The sequence below is a fragment of the Nerophis ophidion genome, linkage group LG03 (assembly GCF_033978795.1).
Source record: "Nerophis ophidion isolate RoL-2023_Sa linkage group LG03, RoL_Noph_v1.0, whole genome shotgun sequence".
NCBI lineage: Eukaryota > Metazoa > Chordata > Actinopteri > Syngnathiformes > Syngnathidae > Nerophis > Nerophis ophidion.
The window spans coordinates 9,503,393-9,519,348 of record NC_084613.1 but is presented as its reverse complement, the minus strand read 5'-3'; the positions used below and the strand labels follow the sequence as shown (position 1 = coordinate 9,519,348).

Here is a 15,956-nt window from a genome sequence, read left to right as displayed (position 1 = left end):
GCTTCAGTGTCAAGAGATGCGAAAGTCCCTCGTTTGGTTTTTACCGGCGATGCTACGACAGATGGCACAGAGATGTGTGGATATCCTGCGACACTCAAAGCAGATTTATTCCCAACAATAAAGTCAACGAAATCACAAAGGTGAGTGTCGTTGTTGTTGTTGACTTATTGATCCAGTGTCAATGCGAAAGTCCTGATCGGTTGGTCTGCACATTTTACCGGCGATGCTAACGCCGAATGGCGTCAATAGCTTCAGCTTCTTCTTCAATTTCGTTTTCGCTATCTGCCTCCATACTCCAACCATCGGTTTCAATACATGCATAATCTGTCGAATCGCTTAAACCGCCGAAATCCGAGTCTGAATCCGAGCTAATGTCGCTATATCTTGCTGTGCTATTCGCCATTGTTTGTATTGGAATCGATATGTGACGTCACAGGGAAATAGCGCAAATCAATCACTTTAAAGCCTTTTTTAGGGATATTCCGGGAGATGTAAAATTTTGAAAAAAACTTCGAAAATTAAAATAAGACGCTGGGAACTGATTTTTATTGGTTTTAACCCTTCTGAAATTGTGCTAATGTTCCCCTTTAATGTGACCAAAACAATGTTTGTTTACATACCTCCCCGCCCCCCCACTCCTTTAGAAACAGCTGTTATGTAAACAGGGAAAAGTCCAACAATCTTTCGCCAGGGCGTGGTGGAAGACTGTACGGAGAGTACAGTCGCCACGTCTCTCCTCAAATTGAGCAAAATGGAATTCCGTCTCTGTTTACCTCGTTGCTTCTTGTCTTGTTTAATAGATGTCATCGATGTCTGAACCAGACAAATACGAGCCGAAGTTACGTCTGATGCTGGAGGTGCAGGGAAAGACGCACTGCAAAAAGTCAGCGTTCAAAAACAAGGAGGAAAAAAATATATAAAAATTAGGGGAATTTTGTTTGAACTGAGCAAAATGATCTGCCAATAGAACAAGAAATTTTGGCTTGTCAAGACTTTCCAAAACAAGTATAATTAGCTAACCCCCAAAATACCTTAAAATAAGTATATTCTCACAAATAATGAGTGCACTTTTCTTGACAGGTAAAAAAAAATTAGACTTTTTTTGCCAGGGGCATCACTTGGCCTATTTTAGGGGGGCTCAAATGCTCAATTGCTGCTGGTGGTGTGCCTACGCATTTTTCACCGCAGAAAATGTGCCTGGGCTCAAAAAAGGTTGAACACTTTTTTAACGTAAAATATTATGGTAAGAGTCATTCAAATAACTATAACATATAGAACAGGGGTCGGGAACCTTTTAGGCTGAGGGAGCCATGAAAGTCAAATATTTTAAAATGTATTTCCGTGAGAGCCATATCATATTTTGTAACACTGAATACAACTAAATGCGTGCATTTTTTAAGTAAGACCAACATTTTTATAGTATAATAAGTCTCTAATTCTTTTTAATGACATTATTTTTTGAACAGGTGTGGTAGAAAACGAATAGATGGATTAAAATTCATAACAATTTTTTAATAAATTGAAGGTTATTTTTACATCGTGATTACCAGCGGAATTATTTATTACTTATCGTGTTAAGCAATGTCAGCTAAGATTTATTTGAGAGCCAGATGCAGTCATCAAAAGAGCCACATCTGGCTCTAGAGCCATAGGTTCCCTACCCCTGATATAGAACATGCTATACTTTTACCAAACAATCTGTCACTCTGCACACCACCAGCAGAAATTATTAAAAAACGAAACTCAGTTGACAGTAAAAAGTTGTTGTCAAAATTGTTAGATATGACTTTGAAGCATAAGCTAGCACTACAGCTCTTGTCTCAAAGTAGGTGTGCTGTCACCACCTGTCACATCACACCCTGACTTATTTGGACTTTTTTGTTGTTTTCCTGCGTAGTCTTTTACTTCTTGTCTTGCGCTCCAATTTTGGTGGCTTTTTCTCTTTTTTTGGTTTTTCCTGGAGCAGTTTCATGTCTTCCTTTGAGCGATATTTCCCGCATCTACTTTGTTTTAGCAATCACGAATATTTCAGTTGTTTTTATCTTTATTCGTGGGGACATTGTTGATTGTCATGTCATGTTCGGACGTACATCGTGGACGCTGTCTTTGCTCCACAGTAAGTTTTTGCTGTCGTCCAGCATTATGTTTTTGTTTATTTAGTAGCCAGTTCAGTTTTAGTTTCGTTCTGCATAGCCTTCCCAAAGCTTCAATGCCTTTTTTTAGGAGCACTCACCTTTTTTTTATTTTTGGTTCAAGCATTAGATACCTTTTTACCTGCACTTGCCTCCCGCTGTTTCCGACATCCACAAAGGAATTAGCTACTGACTGCCACCTACTGATATGGAAGAGTATTACACGGTTACTCTGCCGAGCTCTAGACAGCACTGACACTCAACAACAACACATCATTTGCAGACTATAATTACTGGTTTGCAAAAGTATTTTTAACCCAAGTAGGTGAAATTAGATCATCTCAGTGGTTGAAAAACAGCAGGAATATAGCATATAGCAGTTAGCATTCCATGACCCACAATGCATTTCTGCCATGACCCACCCCCGCCGAATTCTTATTGGTTGACATGTTTCTGACGATTGCTGACATTTTCTTCGTCTCTTCCGCGAATGAGATAAAAAATAATATTTGATATTCTACGGTAATGTGTTAATAATTTCACACATAAGTAGCTCCGGAGTATAAGTCGCACTATGAAAAAAACTGCGATTTATAGTCCGAAAAATACGGTGCTTTAAAAAAAAGTAGTTTTATTACTTGAGAGTGTTGATGATACATCTTTGCATCAGTTGATATTCTAGTTTCAAGCACGTTTTACTCAATATAGGGTCATCAAATCTCAGCAACAAGCTGTAATATCTTACTGAGATCATTTGGGACCAAAAGAAAACACTAACACAGTGGTTCTTGACCTGGGTTCGATCAAACCCTAGGGGTTCGGTGAGTCGACCTCAGGGGTTTCGATGGAGGTCAAAACACACCCGACTCATCGTGTAAATACAAACTTCTCCCTATCGGCGAAATACGGACACGGCAACAGCTGAATGATTTGCAGGTGTGTAATTTGATGTAAGTTTATGCACTGTGTTGGTTTTGTTGTCTGAACAAGGTGATGTTCATGCATGGTTCATTCTGTGCACCAGTAGAAAAAAACATGGTCACACTTTAGTATGGGGAACATATTCACCATTAATTAGTTGCTTATTAACATGCAAATTGGTGACATATTGGCTCTTAACTACTCATTATTAAGTACTTATTAATGCCTTATTATAACCCTAATCCTAACCAAATACCTCTTCAGCCTTTATTACTTAGAATATGTTCCCCTAGTGTCCAAATAACTCTAAATTTGTCATGATCTGTGGTCTGGATTATGTGTTATTTTTATTTTTTGGACTCTTTTAGTTCCTATTTGCGCTCCCTTGTTTTGTTTGGTTATCATCCCGACTTATTATCATTCTGTCATGACTGGGGGGGTCGCAGCTTACTGCAAGGTTTGTTCTCCCAGGATGCAAACGGACTATTCCGGACAAGGCTTGCAGGTAGGAACATAATTATTAACTCGATACATATTGGCGGGGCATGAGGTTAACAAACATAAACTATGGCTTCAAAAAAACACAAAACTGTGGCAAGAAATAAACAAGTCTTACGAGACCACGGCATGAATCGAGCAACATGAACTGTGGTATCGTATGAAAACAAGCAATGACGCCAGGCCGACTGACTGGCGAAGACAGGCTCAAATAAGGGTCTTGATTAGAAACAGGTGCGCGGTCCGAAAACCAGAGGCAGGTGAAAATCATAAGTCGGCATGGTAACTGAACAAAACAATTGATTGATTGATACTTTTATTAGTAGATTGCACAGTTCAGTACATATTCCGTACAATTGACCACTAAATGGTAACACCCGAATAAGTTTTTCAACTTGTTTAAGTCGGGGTCCAGGTTAATCGATTCATGGTACAAGGGAGCGCAAACAGGAACTGAAAGAGTCCAAAAACTAACGAAAACATGATCCAGACCACAGATCATGACAGAATTAAGTATTTGTTGCTTAGAATATGTTCCCTATACTAAAGTGTTACCAAAAACATATAACTTTGTCTTGAATTTGAAGGAAAAAAAACATTTTATTTTTAAGGGACGGCGTGCCGCAGCGGGAGAGTGGCCGTGCGCAACCCGAGGGTCACTGGTTCAAATCCCACCTAGAACCAACCTCGTCACGTCCGTTGTGTCCTGAGCAAGACACTTCACCCTTGCTCCTGATGGGTGCTGGTTGGCGCCTTGCATGGCAGCTCCCTCCATCAGTGTGTGAATTTGTGTGTGAATGGATAAATGTGGAAGTAGTGTCAAAGCGCTTTGAGTACCTTGAAGGTAGAAAAGCGCTATACAAGTACAACCCATTTATCATTTATTTAATTAGAGAAAGGTTCGGTACCTCCAAGAAGGTACCGAACCCTCCACTGCTCTAACATAAAATCTGCTAAGTGAGAAGAATGATCAAATCAGACAGAAAATAAGCAAATATCACCCTTATTTGAGATATTTAATCTTACTTAGATTTCAGTTTTTCCACTGTGTTTGCAGTGTGGTCTCTGAGTGAGCTTACTTTTTTTTTTTTTTATCCCCCCAGCTTCAGGGACTCGAACCAGCTTTGAGTCCTCAGGCTGACCGAGCCACTTTTTGTTGTCACTTTGATCCGCCGCTCCGCCGAACTGTCGGTGTTCATGTAGCCTGAGAGTGACGGAGGAGAATGTCAGCAAAAACAAAGAGGATTTAACTCAACATTCATTCGGTTGTGGTTTGCATCTAATGTGTGTCAGTCGTGGTCAAAAATTTACATACACTTGTAAAGAACATAATGTCGTGGCTGTTATATCTGACAACACATTGACAAAGACAAGATCTTCTGGAGGACAGTTCTGTGGTCAGATGAAACAAAAATTGAGCTGTTTGGCCACAATACCCAGCAATATGTTTGGAGGAGAAATGGTGAGGCCTTTAATCCCAGGAACACTATTCCTACCGTCAAGCATGGTGGTGGTAGTAGTACGCTTTAGGCCGGTTTTGCTGCTAATGGAACTGGTGCTTTACAGAGAGTAAATGGAAGATTACCTCCAAATTATTCAGGACAAGCTAAAATCCTCAGCCCGGATGTTGGGTCTTGGGCACAGTTGGGTGTTCCAACAGGACAAAGACATGTCAAAAGTGATAAAGGAATGGCTAAATCAGGCTAGAATTAAGGTTTTGAATGGCCTTCCCAAAGTCCTGTGTGGACAATGATGAAAAAACAAGTCCATGTCAGAAAACAAACAAATTTAGCTGAATTGCACCAATTTTGTCAAGAGAATTGGTCAAAAATTCAAGCAGAAGATTGTGGATGGCTACCAAAAGCGCCTTATTGCAGTGAAACTTGCCAAGGAACATGTAAGCAAATATCAACATTGCTGTTTGTATACTTTTGACCCAGCACATTTGCTCACACTTAGCTCGCGGCTAAAGTCCATCCGCGGTTGGCAGCGTTTTAGCTACTTCTAAATCACTAATCCTCGACTCCATGGCGACAAATAAAGTAAGATTCTTACAGGAATCATGATCACTGGAGGACGAGGAATATCTAAACATGCTTCACTACACACTGTAGCTCACCGGCGCCACAATGTAAACAAACACCATTGGTGGATCTACACCTGACATCCACTGTAATGATACCAAGTACAGGAGCGTATGTAGTCCAGACTACTATGATGACATCGATATTTTTTGCCATCATAACATCTTTTATTTAAAAAAAAAAAAGTACATTATATTTATAAACTCAGGAAATACGTCCCTGGACACATGAGGAGTTTGAATATGACCAACGTATGATCCTGGAACTACTTGATATCAGATCGATACCTACAAACCCTGTTTCCATATGAGTTGGGAAATTGTGTTAGATGTAAATATAAACGGAATACAATGATTTGCAAATCCTTTTCAACCCATATTCAGTTGAATATGCTACAAAGACAACATATTTGATGTTCAAACTGATAAACATTTTTTGGGGAAAATAATCATTAACTTTAGAATTTGATGCCAGCAACACGTGACAAAGAATTTGGGAATAGTGGCAATAAATACTGATAAGGTTGAGGAATGCTCATCAAACACTTATTTGGAACATCCCACAGGTGTGCAGGCTAATTGAGAACAGGTGGGTGCCATGATTGGGTATAAAAACAGCTTCCCAAAAAATGCTCAGTCCTTCACAAGAAAGGATGGGGCGAGGTACACCCCTTTGTCCACAACTGTGTGAGCAAATGGTCAAACAGTTTAGGAACAACGTTTCTCAAAGTGCAATTGCAAGAAATTTAGGTATTTTAACATCTACGGTCCATAATATCATCAAAAGGTTCAGAGAATCTGGAGAAATCACTCCAGGTAAGCGGCATGGCCGGAAACCAACATTGAATGACCGTGACCTTCCATCCCTCAGACGGCACTGTATCAAAAACTGACATTAATCTCTGAAGGATATCACCACATGGGCTCAGGAACACCTCAGAAAACCACTGTCACTAAATACAGTTGGTCGCTACATCTGTAAGTGCAAGTTAAAGCTCTACTATGCAAAGCGAAAGCCATTTATCAACAACATCCAGAAACGCCGCCGGCTTCTCTGGGCCCGAAATCATCCAAGATGGACTGATGCAAAGTGGAAAAGTGTTCTATGGTCTGACAAGTCCACATTTCAAATTGTTTTTGGAAATATTCGACATTGTGTCATCCGGACCCAAGTGTAAGTGAACCATCCAGACTGTTATCGACGCAAAGTTCAAAAGCCAGCATCTGTGATGGTATGGGGGTGCATTAGTGCCCAAGGCATGGGTAACTAACACATCTGTGAAGGCACCATTAATGCTGAAAGGTACATACAGCTTTTGGAACAACATATGCTGACATTTATCTAAGCGCCATCTTTTTCATGGACGCCCCTGCTTATTTCAGCAAGACAATGCCAAGCCACATTCAGCACATGTTACAACAGCGTGGCTTCGTAAAAAAAGAGTGCGGGTACTTTCCTGGCCCGCCTGAAGTCCAGACCTGTCTCCCTTGGAAAATGTGTGGCGCATTATGAAGCGTAAAATACGACAGCGGAGACCCCAGACTGTTGAACGACTGAAGCTCTACATAAAACAAGCATGGGAAAGAATTCCACTTTCAAAGCTTCAACAATTAGTTTCCTCAGTTCCTAAATGTTTATTGAGTGTTGTTAAAAGAAAAGGTGATGTAACACAGTGGTGAACATGCCCTTTCCCAACTACTTTGGCACATGTTGCAGCCATGAAATTCTAAGTGACTTATTATTTACGAAAAAAAATAAAGTTTATGAGTTTGAACATCAAATATGTTGTCTTTGTAGTGCATTCAACTGAATATGGGTTGAAAAGGATTTGCAAATCATTGTATTCCGTTTATATTTACATCTAACACAATTTCCCAACTCATATGGAAACAGGGTTTGTAGTTCAAGATTTACGGTCATTCGAAAACATCACTGCACATAATGACAGCTGCAGTTTCCATCTTGAAGATCTAAAAAAAAAAAAATATTTGGGAATGTCCCCCGGGCCTTAATTTGCCCAGGTCTGCTAGGAAACAATAATATCACATAAACTGTCTTACCAGTAACTCCGGTGTGGCTCTCAGTGGTGTTCCTCTGCAGCTGATGCAACGTCACATCACGGCCGATGTGCACCGAGGCGCCGGTGAGCTCCACCTCTGCTCTCAGCGAGGACGGCACGCGTATGCACACCGCTCCTACGGGAGAGTCGAGTCGGGTTAAAAAGGTGCTTAGGACACATGGCGGCGTTCTTACCTTCCTGGCTGAGCACCTCGGCGCTTCCTCCGTCTCCCACGTAGACGTCAATGCCCCCGCTTTGAGAGGAGACCTTCAAGGAGCCATTTGAACCGTCTGCAACACACACACACACACATTCTCACCTTAGACCCGGGATTACTAGCATAATGGTGCCCTGAGAGGATCTTTACCTATGTGTGTGTCCCCTGATGTGTTCCTCACAGACGCGTCCCCTTTGCAAACAGGATGAGGCACATGAATGCAAAGAGTAGTCATTCCAGTAAACCATGCAAGATGACTTTGTGTCTCACCAAGAGACTTACAAAGGAAAAAAAAAAAAAGTATTAAAGTCTGTCACCAATTGTGCAAGTTCTCCCACTTAAAAGGATGAGAGAGGCCTGTCATTTTCTTCATGGGTACAGTGGGGCGATTGTGCAAGTTCTCCCACTTAAAATGATGACAGAGGTCTGTAATTTTCATCATAGGTACACTTCAACTGTGAGAGACAGAATGTGAAAAAAAATCCAGGAATTCACATTGTAGGAATTTTAAAGAATTTATTTGTAAATTATGGTGGAAAATAAGTATTTGGTCAACCATTCAAAGGAGGTTTTGGCTCCAAATCTCACGATACATGGCCCCATTCATTCTTTCCTTAACACGGATCAATCGTCCTGTCCCCTTAGCAGAAAAACAGCCCCAAAGCATTATGTTTCCACCCCCATGCTTCACAGTAGGTATGGTGTTCTTGGGATGCAACTCAGTATTCTTCCTCCAAACACGACGAGTTGAGTTTATACCAAAAAGTTCTATTTTGGTTTCATTTGACCACATGACATTCTCCCAATCCTCTGCTGTATCATCCATGTATCCATTTTGGTATAAACTCAACTGTCGTGTTTGGAGGAAGGAGAATACTGAGTTGCATCCCAAGAACACCATACCTACTGTGAAGCATGGAGGTGGAAACATCATGCTTTGGGGCTGTTTTTCTGCTAAAGGGACAGGACGATTGATCCGTGTTAAGGAAAGAATGAATGGGGCCATGTATCGTGAGATTTTGAGCCAAAATCTCCTATCAGTGAGACCTTTGAATGGTTGACCAAATACTTATTTTCCACCATAATTTACGAATAAATTCTTTAAAATTCCTACAATGTGAATTCCTGGATTTTTCCCCACATTCTGTCTCTCACAGTTGAAGTGTACCTATGATGAAAATGACAGACCTCTGTCATCATTTGAAGTGGGAGAACTTGCACAATCGCTGGCTGACTAAATACTTTTTTTGCCCCACTGTATACCTCAACTATGAGACAAAATAAGAAATAAAATACCAGAAAAATCATGTCTGATTTTTAAAAAATTGTTTGTAAATAATGGTGTAAAATAAGTACCGTATTTTGCGGTTCATAGGGCGCATCGGATTATAAGGCGCACTGCCGATGAATGGTCTATTTTTGATCTTTTTTCACATACTGTATTTTTCGGATTATGAGTCGCTCCGGAGTATACGTCGAAAATGCATAATAAAGAAAGAAAAAAAACATACATCTACTGGTCACACTTCTCATTACCAAATAAAATTGCTTTGAGGTCGGTAAGCCAAACCAGAATTCTTCCGTACATAAGGCGCACTATTGAGTTTTGAAGAAAAACAGGATTTTAAGTGCGCCTTATAGTCCGGAAAGTACGGTACGTGTTTTATAAAGTCCACAAAGTTCAATGAGCAGGAGGAGTGTGATGTGTGTTGTCTTTATTTGTTGCTTGTAGTTCATTTACACCATGAGTGGGGACAATTTGTTTGGATCATACATACCCGTTTCCATATGAGTTGGGAAATTGTGTTAGATGTAAATAAAAACGGAATACAATGATTTGCAAATCATTTCCAACCCATATTCAGTTGAATATGCTACAAAGATAACATATTTGATGTTCAAACTGATTAACATTTTTTTTGCAAATAATCATTAACTTTAGAATTTGATGCCAGCAACACGTGACAAACAAGTTGGGAAAGGTGGCAATAAATACTGATAAAGTTGAGGAATGCTCATCAAACACTTATTTGGAACATCCCACAGGTATGCAGGCTGATTGGGAACAGGTGGGTGCCATGATTGGGTATAAAAACAGCTTCCCAAAAAATGCTCAGTCTTTCACAAGAAAGGATGGGGCGAGGTACACCCCTTTGTCCACAACTGCGTGAGCAAATAGTCAAACAGTTTAAGAACAATGTTTCTCAAATTGCAATTGCAAGAAATTTAGGTATTTCAACATCTACGCTCCATAATATCATCAAAAGGTTCAGAGAATCTGGAGAAATCACTCCACGTAAGCGGCATGGCCGGAAACTAACATTGAATGACCGTGACCTTCCATCCCTCAGACGGCACTGTATCAAAAACCGACATCAATCTCTAAAGGATATCACCACATGGGCTCAGGAACACTTCAGAAAGCCAGTGTTACTAAATACAGTTTGTCGCTACATCTGTAAGTGTCACGGGTTGCAGCCATGAAATTCTAAGTTAATTATTATTTGCAAAAAAAAAAAAAAAGTTTATCAGTTTGGACATCAAATATATTTTCTTTGTATTGCATTCAACTGAATATGGGTTGAAAAAGATTTGCAAATCATTGTATTCTGTTATATTTACATCTAACACAATTTCCCAACTCATATGGAAACGGGGTGTGTCGGTGTCACCTTCAAGTGAAAGTTATGACCTTTGATACCATCTTCACCCACTAGAGGGCAGCAATATCACTGCAGTGCAATCCACAGGAACAAAATTTTGGCAAATTCAGCCTGTGATGACAAGCGGCAGTTATCTCACCGTGTATGAGTCTCAGTTTCACGATCCCCGTGCTGGATGAGATGCAGCTGGACTCGGCGTAGATGGACTTGACCTTCAGACCGCCATGTTCCGTGGAGACCTTCATGGTGGTGCCCTGCAGCTTCTTGACACGAACCACCTGCGCCGCACAAGCAGAGTTTATTAGGGCACATTTCCAATGCATACTCGGCCTCAGTCACATGCTGAAGCTGCCCCCTGGTGTTCAAGCGACAAACAACACTTAACACTGTCTCCTGAAGCTCTGATGTCCACGTTGCCGTGGACGGTGCCCACGCTGACGTCTCCACCTGAGCGCACCTCCACGTGACGACCCTGAAGAAACAGACATGAGGGACTCACTTAATCTGACTTTTACAATGTTGAATTGCGCTCTCCTGCTGGCTCCACTGTGTTAGATCCACTATGGACTGGACTTTCACAATATCATGTTAAACCTGCTCGATATACATTGCTTTCGGTCCCCTGGGGTGGGGAGGGGGGTTGCCCACATATGCGGTCCTCTCCAAGGTTTCTCATAGTCACTGTCACCGACGTCCCACTGGGGTGAGTTTTTCCTTGCCCTTATGTGGGCTCTGTATCGCGGATGTCGTTGTGGCTTGTGCAGCCTTTTCAGACACTTGTGATTTAGGGCTACCGTGTTTCCTTGAATTGCCGCCGGGTATATAGTATGCGCCTGCCTAGAATTACTGCCGGGTCAAACTCGCTTCCCAAAATAATTAGCGCATGCTTAGCATTAGCGCCGGCTCGGGATTAACGCCGGGTCAAACTTGTTTCGCAAAATATTATTTTTATTAGCGCATGTCTAGAATTTCCGCCGGGTCAAACTCGTTTTGCAAAATAATTAGCATATGTGTAGAATTTCCGCCGGGTCAAACTCGTCACGTCACGAGTGACACTTCACCTGTCATCTTTTTCAAAATGGAGGAGGCTGATTTCAATCATTTGAATAAAGGGAAGAAGATTAAGAGCTATTCAGTAGGATTTAAGGTCCAAGCTATTGAATATGCTAAAAAGAACAGTAAGCAGTTATGTTTTATTAACATACCGTAGCTGCGTGTGCCAAATATGAGTCATTAAATGACTCCCGCCTCCTGGTGTTAGAGGGCGCTAGTGAGCAGCGATCGTTTATTTTTTCCTCTCGCTTGCACTTTTAACATGGAGGATTACATATCTAAAATAAAACAGTTTTCTAAACTGGACTTTCAATCGACGCAGGAGGTAATAAAGGAAGATTTTCATGGAGACAGAGAGACTTTTAAAATTGAAAAAAGATAAGGAAGACTTCTATAAACAAGTTATCGATGCTTTTGATCAGAAGAAGCTGCGCATGGACTTCATTTATAAGTAAAGGTAAGACCATAATAACGTTTTTTTTTTTTCATTAAATGTGCTTTTCATGATGGTATCCTTACATCACACTCAAATTTTTAAGCGCAGGCCTAAATTTCCCGCATGCCTTTAGTAAGCGCCGGAGGGAGAAGAGGTTTTAAAATAGTTAGCGTATGCTTGCCTTTACCGCATGCCTTTGGTAAACGCCGGAGCGAGAAAAAGTTTTAAATTAATTAGCGCCCAGGCGGCAATTCAAGGAAATACGGTGAATAAATAAACATTGATTGATTCCATAATTTAATTCCACATAGTTTGGCTGCTTGGAGCGCCAGCTTACGCAGCTGGTGGGTCCGTGAATATGACTTCTATTTTGTCTTTTCAGTCGTTTTACTGCCGCATGACAGGCACCGTTAGGAAGGTGTGTAAATAAGCATTTGAAAAATCCTTTGTGGCGGTATATATCCGTGGCTAATGTACGTAAACTAGTGATGCGCGGTTTGCGGTCTCATCCGCAGAGTCCACAAATAAACCTCGGGTCGGGCGGTTGACATGACGAGAAAATGGATTTTAATTAGATTCGGGCGGGTAGCGGTTGAACCAATCCGGAAATATTTAATATACATGGTTATGGAATCGGTATCCTTTGCCATTCAAAGAGCCATTTAAGACCCGTGTCTTAAAGCGAAAAAGCCAATATATTCTCTTGAATGACTGCCGGCAGTCACCCAGAAAATAAGTATTAGGGCGTGCTATGAAGCCATTGGCTTTGTCGCCTACTACAACATGTACGATCTGCTTGTCAGTCCAGCATCATGTTGTGTGTGGCTTCAGAAGCAACACGCACACGACTGCAAGGCATACTGGGTGACACAGAGTACACTAATGGTTGTGATATAAACAATTTTAACACTCTTAGTAATAATATACGCCACGCTGTGAAGCCACATCACACAATTAAGAACGACAAACACATTTCGGGAGAACATCCTCACAGTAACACAACATAAACGCAACACAACAAATACCCAGAATCCTTTGTATTCATGACAATTCCTGACTACTTTATACACCCCGCTAGCAGCAAACCCCCCCTCTCCCTATACGTCGGTAAGGTGGGCAGGGTTGGAAAATATATTCAGGCAGTATCACGGATACAAAGGATTATGGGTATTTGTTGTGTTGCGTTTATGTTGTGTTACTGTGAGGATGTTCTCCCGTAATGTGTTTGTCAATCTTGTATTGCGTGGCTTCACAGCGTGGCGCATATTAGTAAGTGTTAAAGTTGTTTATATCACAACCATCTGTGTACTCTGTATCACCCAGTATGACTTTCAATCTTGTACGTGTGATTACGGAAGCTGCACACAACATGTTGCTGGACCAACAATCGGTTCGTACATGTTGTTGAAAGTGTCTAAGGCATGGTTGTCAAACTCTGGCCCGCGGGCCAAATGTGGCCCGCCGTGTAATTTCATTTGGCCCTTGAGGCAATATCAAATTAACATTAGAGCTGGCCCGCCGGTGTAACACCGCATTCACCGCTAATACTCATGCTCGTCAACCCTCCCGATTTTCCCGGGAGACTTCCGAAGTTCAGTGCCTCTCCCGAATTTCCACCCGGACAATAATATTGGGGACGGGCCGTAAAAGCACTGCCTTTGGTGTTCTCTACATGTCGCCACGTCCGCTTTTCCTCCATACAAACAGCGTGCTGGCCCACTCACATAATATATGCGGCCCATACACACACACACACACACACACACACACACACAAGTATATGAAACGCTTTCTTGGTCAACAGCTATACAGGTCACACTGAGGGTGGCTGTATAAACAACTAACACTGTTACAAATATACGCCACACTGTGAACCCACAGCAAACAAGACTGACAAACACATTTCGGGAGAATATCCGTGCCGTAACACAACATAAACACAACCGGACAAATACCCAGAACCCCTTGCATCACTAACTCTTCCAAGACGCTACATTATACAAGAGACATTCAATTTGTATTTTTATTTTACTTGATATGCCATTGATATTTTTAAATTATTATTATTCAAAGCTCCATTTTGCATGTCACTATAAAGTTATATAAGCCTTGCTTGGTCAATATTCAATGCAAAACTTGTTCGGGTCCCTATTAAAGGATTAATTTGTTCAACCTCGGCCCGCGGCTTCGTTCAGTTTTAAATTTTGGCCCACTCTGTATTTGAGTTTGACACCCCTGGTCTAAGGCAATGGCTTCACAGCACGCCCATATTCTTGTCAGCAGGATGAACGCTATTGGATAGTCGCGAGAACGTTAGCGGCTTCAATTGTCTTCATTATTCTGTGAAACAGGTTTAAACAGCTCTGTGAGTGGTAAAGGCGGCCGACCTCTGATGTATTTCAGCGGGCGGGTGGGTACGGTCCGGATAAAATCATGGTTCGGGTGGATGACGACTTTGGTGATGCGGTTGCGGATGATATGATTGCCTATCCGCGCTCCTTTAACGTAAACATATCAAAACGTGGTGGGAAAGTAGGGTAATGAAGTTTTCTACTCACCTTGACGGAGTGCAGTGAACATGTGCCTTCTTCTGTGTGCACCAGGCAGATGTCACACTCCATATTCTTCACCTCCACGTTGCCTTTCCCACGGGTGTTAATGACGATATCTGACATGCAAACAGTGGATCAGTGTGCTGATAATGAGGAGATATCCTTCACTGTGTACTCACTACTCTTAATGGGAGCAGACACATGCACCGACAGGCTGCTGTCATCCCTCTCGGACGAGATGAGCAGCTCCTTGTCGTGTTCGTCGTACTGGACGTCAAAGTCACCCGCAACCTCCTCCTGGCTGCTCGGCGACTTTCCTCCGCGGATAGTGACGAAGGCTCGGTCAGCTTCAGGGAAGGCATGCGGGTCCACGGGCTGGACGGATATACTGCAGGCCAGCCGCGCTCGCACCGTGCTGAAGGGGCTCACCGCCAGGGCGCACTCCCGCACTGTCCGGCTCACCTCCACGTCTTCTTGGCTTAACTTGGCGGAGGTGAAGAGCGACTGACGGCGCCTGGTAAGGCCGGCGGTTCGACACCAGGACCGGACAACGCCGGCCCGCTGGGCTGCCGATTTCCAGAACATCACGGTGACTTTCTGACTGAACCCCCGACACAAAACTATTTTGTTGCGGTAACTTTCGGACTGAACCCCCGACACAAGACTATTTGGTTGCGGTAACTTTCGGACTGAACCCCCGACACAAGACTATTTTGTGGCGGTAACTTTCGGACTGAAACCCCGACACAAGACTATTTTGTGGCGGTAACTTTCGGACTGAACCCCCGACACAAGACTATTTTGTGGCGGTAACTTTCGGACTGAAACCCCGACACAAGACTATTTTGTGGCGGTAACTTTCGGACTGAACCCCCGACACAAGGCTATTTTATGGTAAATGTGCGAGGACTGCTGTGGCCGCCATTGTTGTTACATTTAAGGTCATGTCAGGTGTGAGGTACTTCCGGTTGAATGTATTGCTTCGAAACTAACTTATTGTTAAAAATGTCAAAATAAAAGCTTGTAGTGATGTTTTAATGTATCTGTTCGTGATTTCGATAGAGTATAATCGCCTTTCATCATGCCTTTTACAAATTATTGCAACATTATAACCCAATATTAAATGTAAATGTGTATTTAAAGGCGTCATCGTCTCTTATTCTTGACGGACCGGATGTGGGAACTAGGGGCTAGAATTCCATCTATTCAAGAGGAATTTTGAATTGAGACATTTTTTTTACATCTGCAAAGATTTACAAATAAATATCCATCCATCCATTTTCTACCGCATATGTCATTGGAAATATAAACTAAACACTAACACTAACGTCATGTTATGTG

The 15,956-nt window shown here is 42.0% G+C and overlaps 1 protein-coding gene across 2 annotated transcripts; it reads right to left on the bottom strand.

Moving 5' to 3' along the window:
- Positions 1–529: 529 nt before the first annotated feature.
- fam185a (family with sequence similarity 185 member A) lies at positions 530–15,589 on the bottom strand. 2 transcript variants are annotated; one of them, XM_061894207.1, is made up of 9 exons: positions 14,795–15,589; positions 14,622–14,731; positions 10,960–11,046; positions 10,714–10,852; positions 8,062–8,103; positions 7,889–7,984; positions 7,696–7,830; positions 4,631–4,755; positions 530–874 (listed from the first exon to the last, which is right to left on the bottom strand). In XM_061894207.1, exons 1-8 carry the CDS (start codon positions 15,198–15,200, stop codon positions 4,643–4,645), a joined length of 1,128 nt encoding a protein of 375 aa, XP_061750191.1. In that variant the 5' UTR covers positions 15,201–15,589; the 3' UTR covers positions 530–874; positions 4,631–4,642. The 2 variants fall into 2 exon arrangements, with proteins under 2 accessions (XP_061750191.1, XP_061750190.1); XM_061894206.1 differs by lacking the exon at positions 530–874 and having other exon boundaries at positions 2,739–4,755.
- Positions 15,590–15,956: the final 367 nt, after the last annotated feature.

What these genes read in the sequence shown, in the direction of transcription:
- fam185a (XM_061894207.1), bottom strand. Translation starts at nt 15,200, where the DNA reads ATGTTCTGGAAATCGGCAGCCCAGCGGGCCGGCGTTGTCCGGTCCTGG. An exon ending in CGAGGTGCTCAGCCAGGAAG is followed by an intron (nt 7,831 to 7,888) that starts GTAAGAACGCCG and finishes ACTCTCCCGTAG; the next exon opens with GAGCGGTGTGCATACGCGTG. An exon ending in GAGCCACACCGGAGTTACTG is followed by an intron (nt 4,756 to 7,695) that starts GTAAGACAGTTT and finishes CGTCACTCTCAG; the next exon opens with GCTACATGAACACCGACAGT.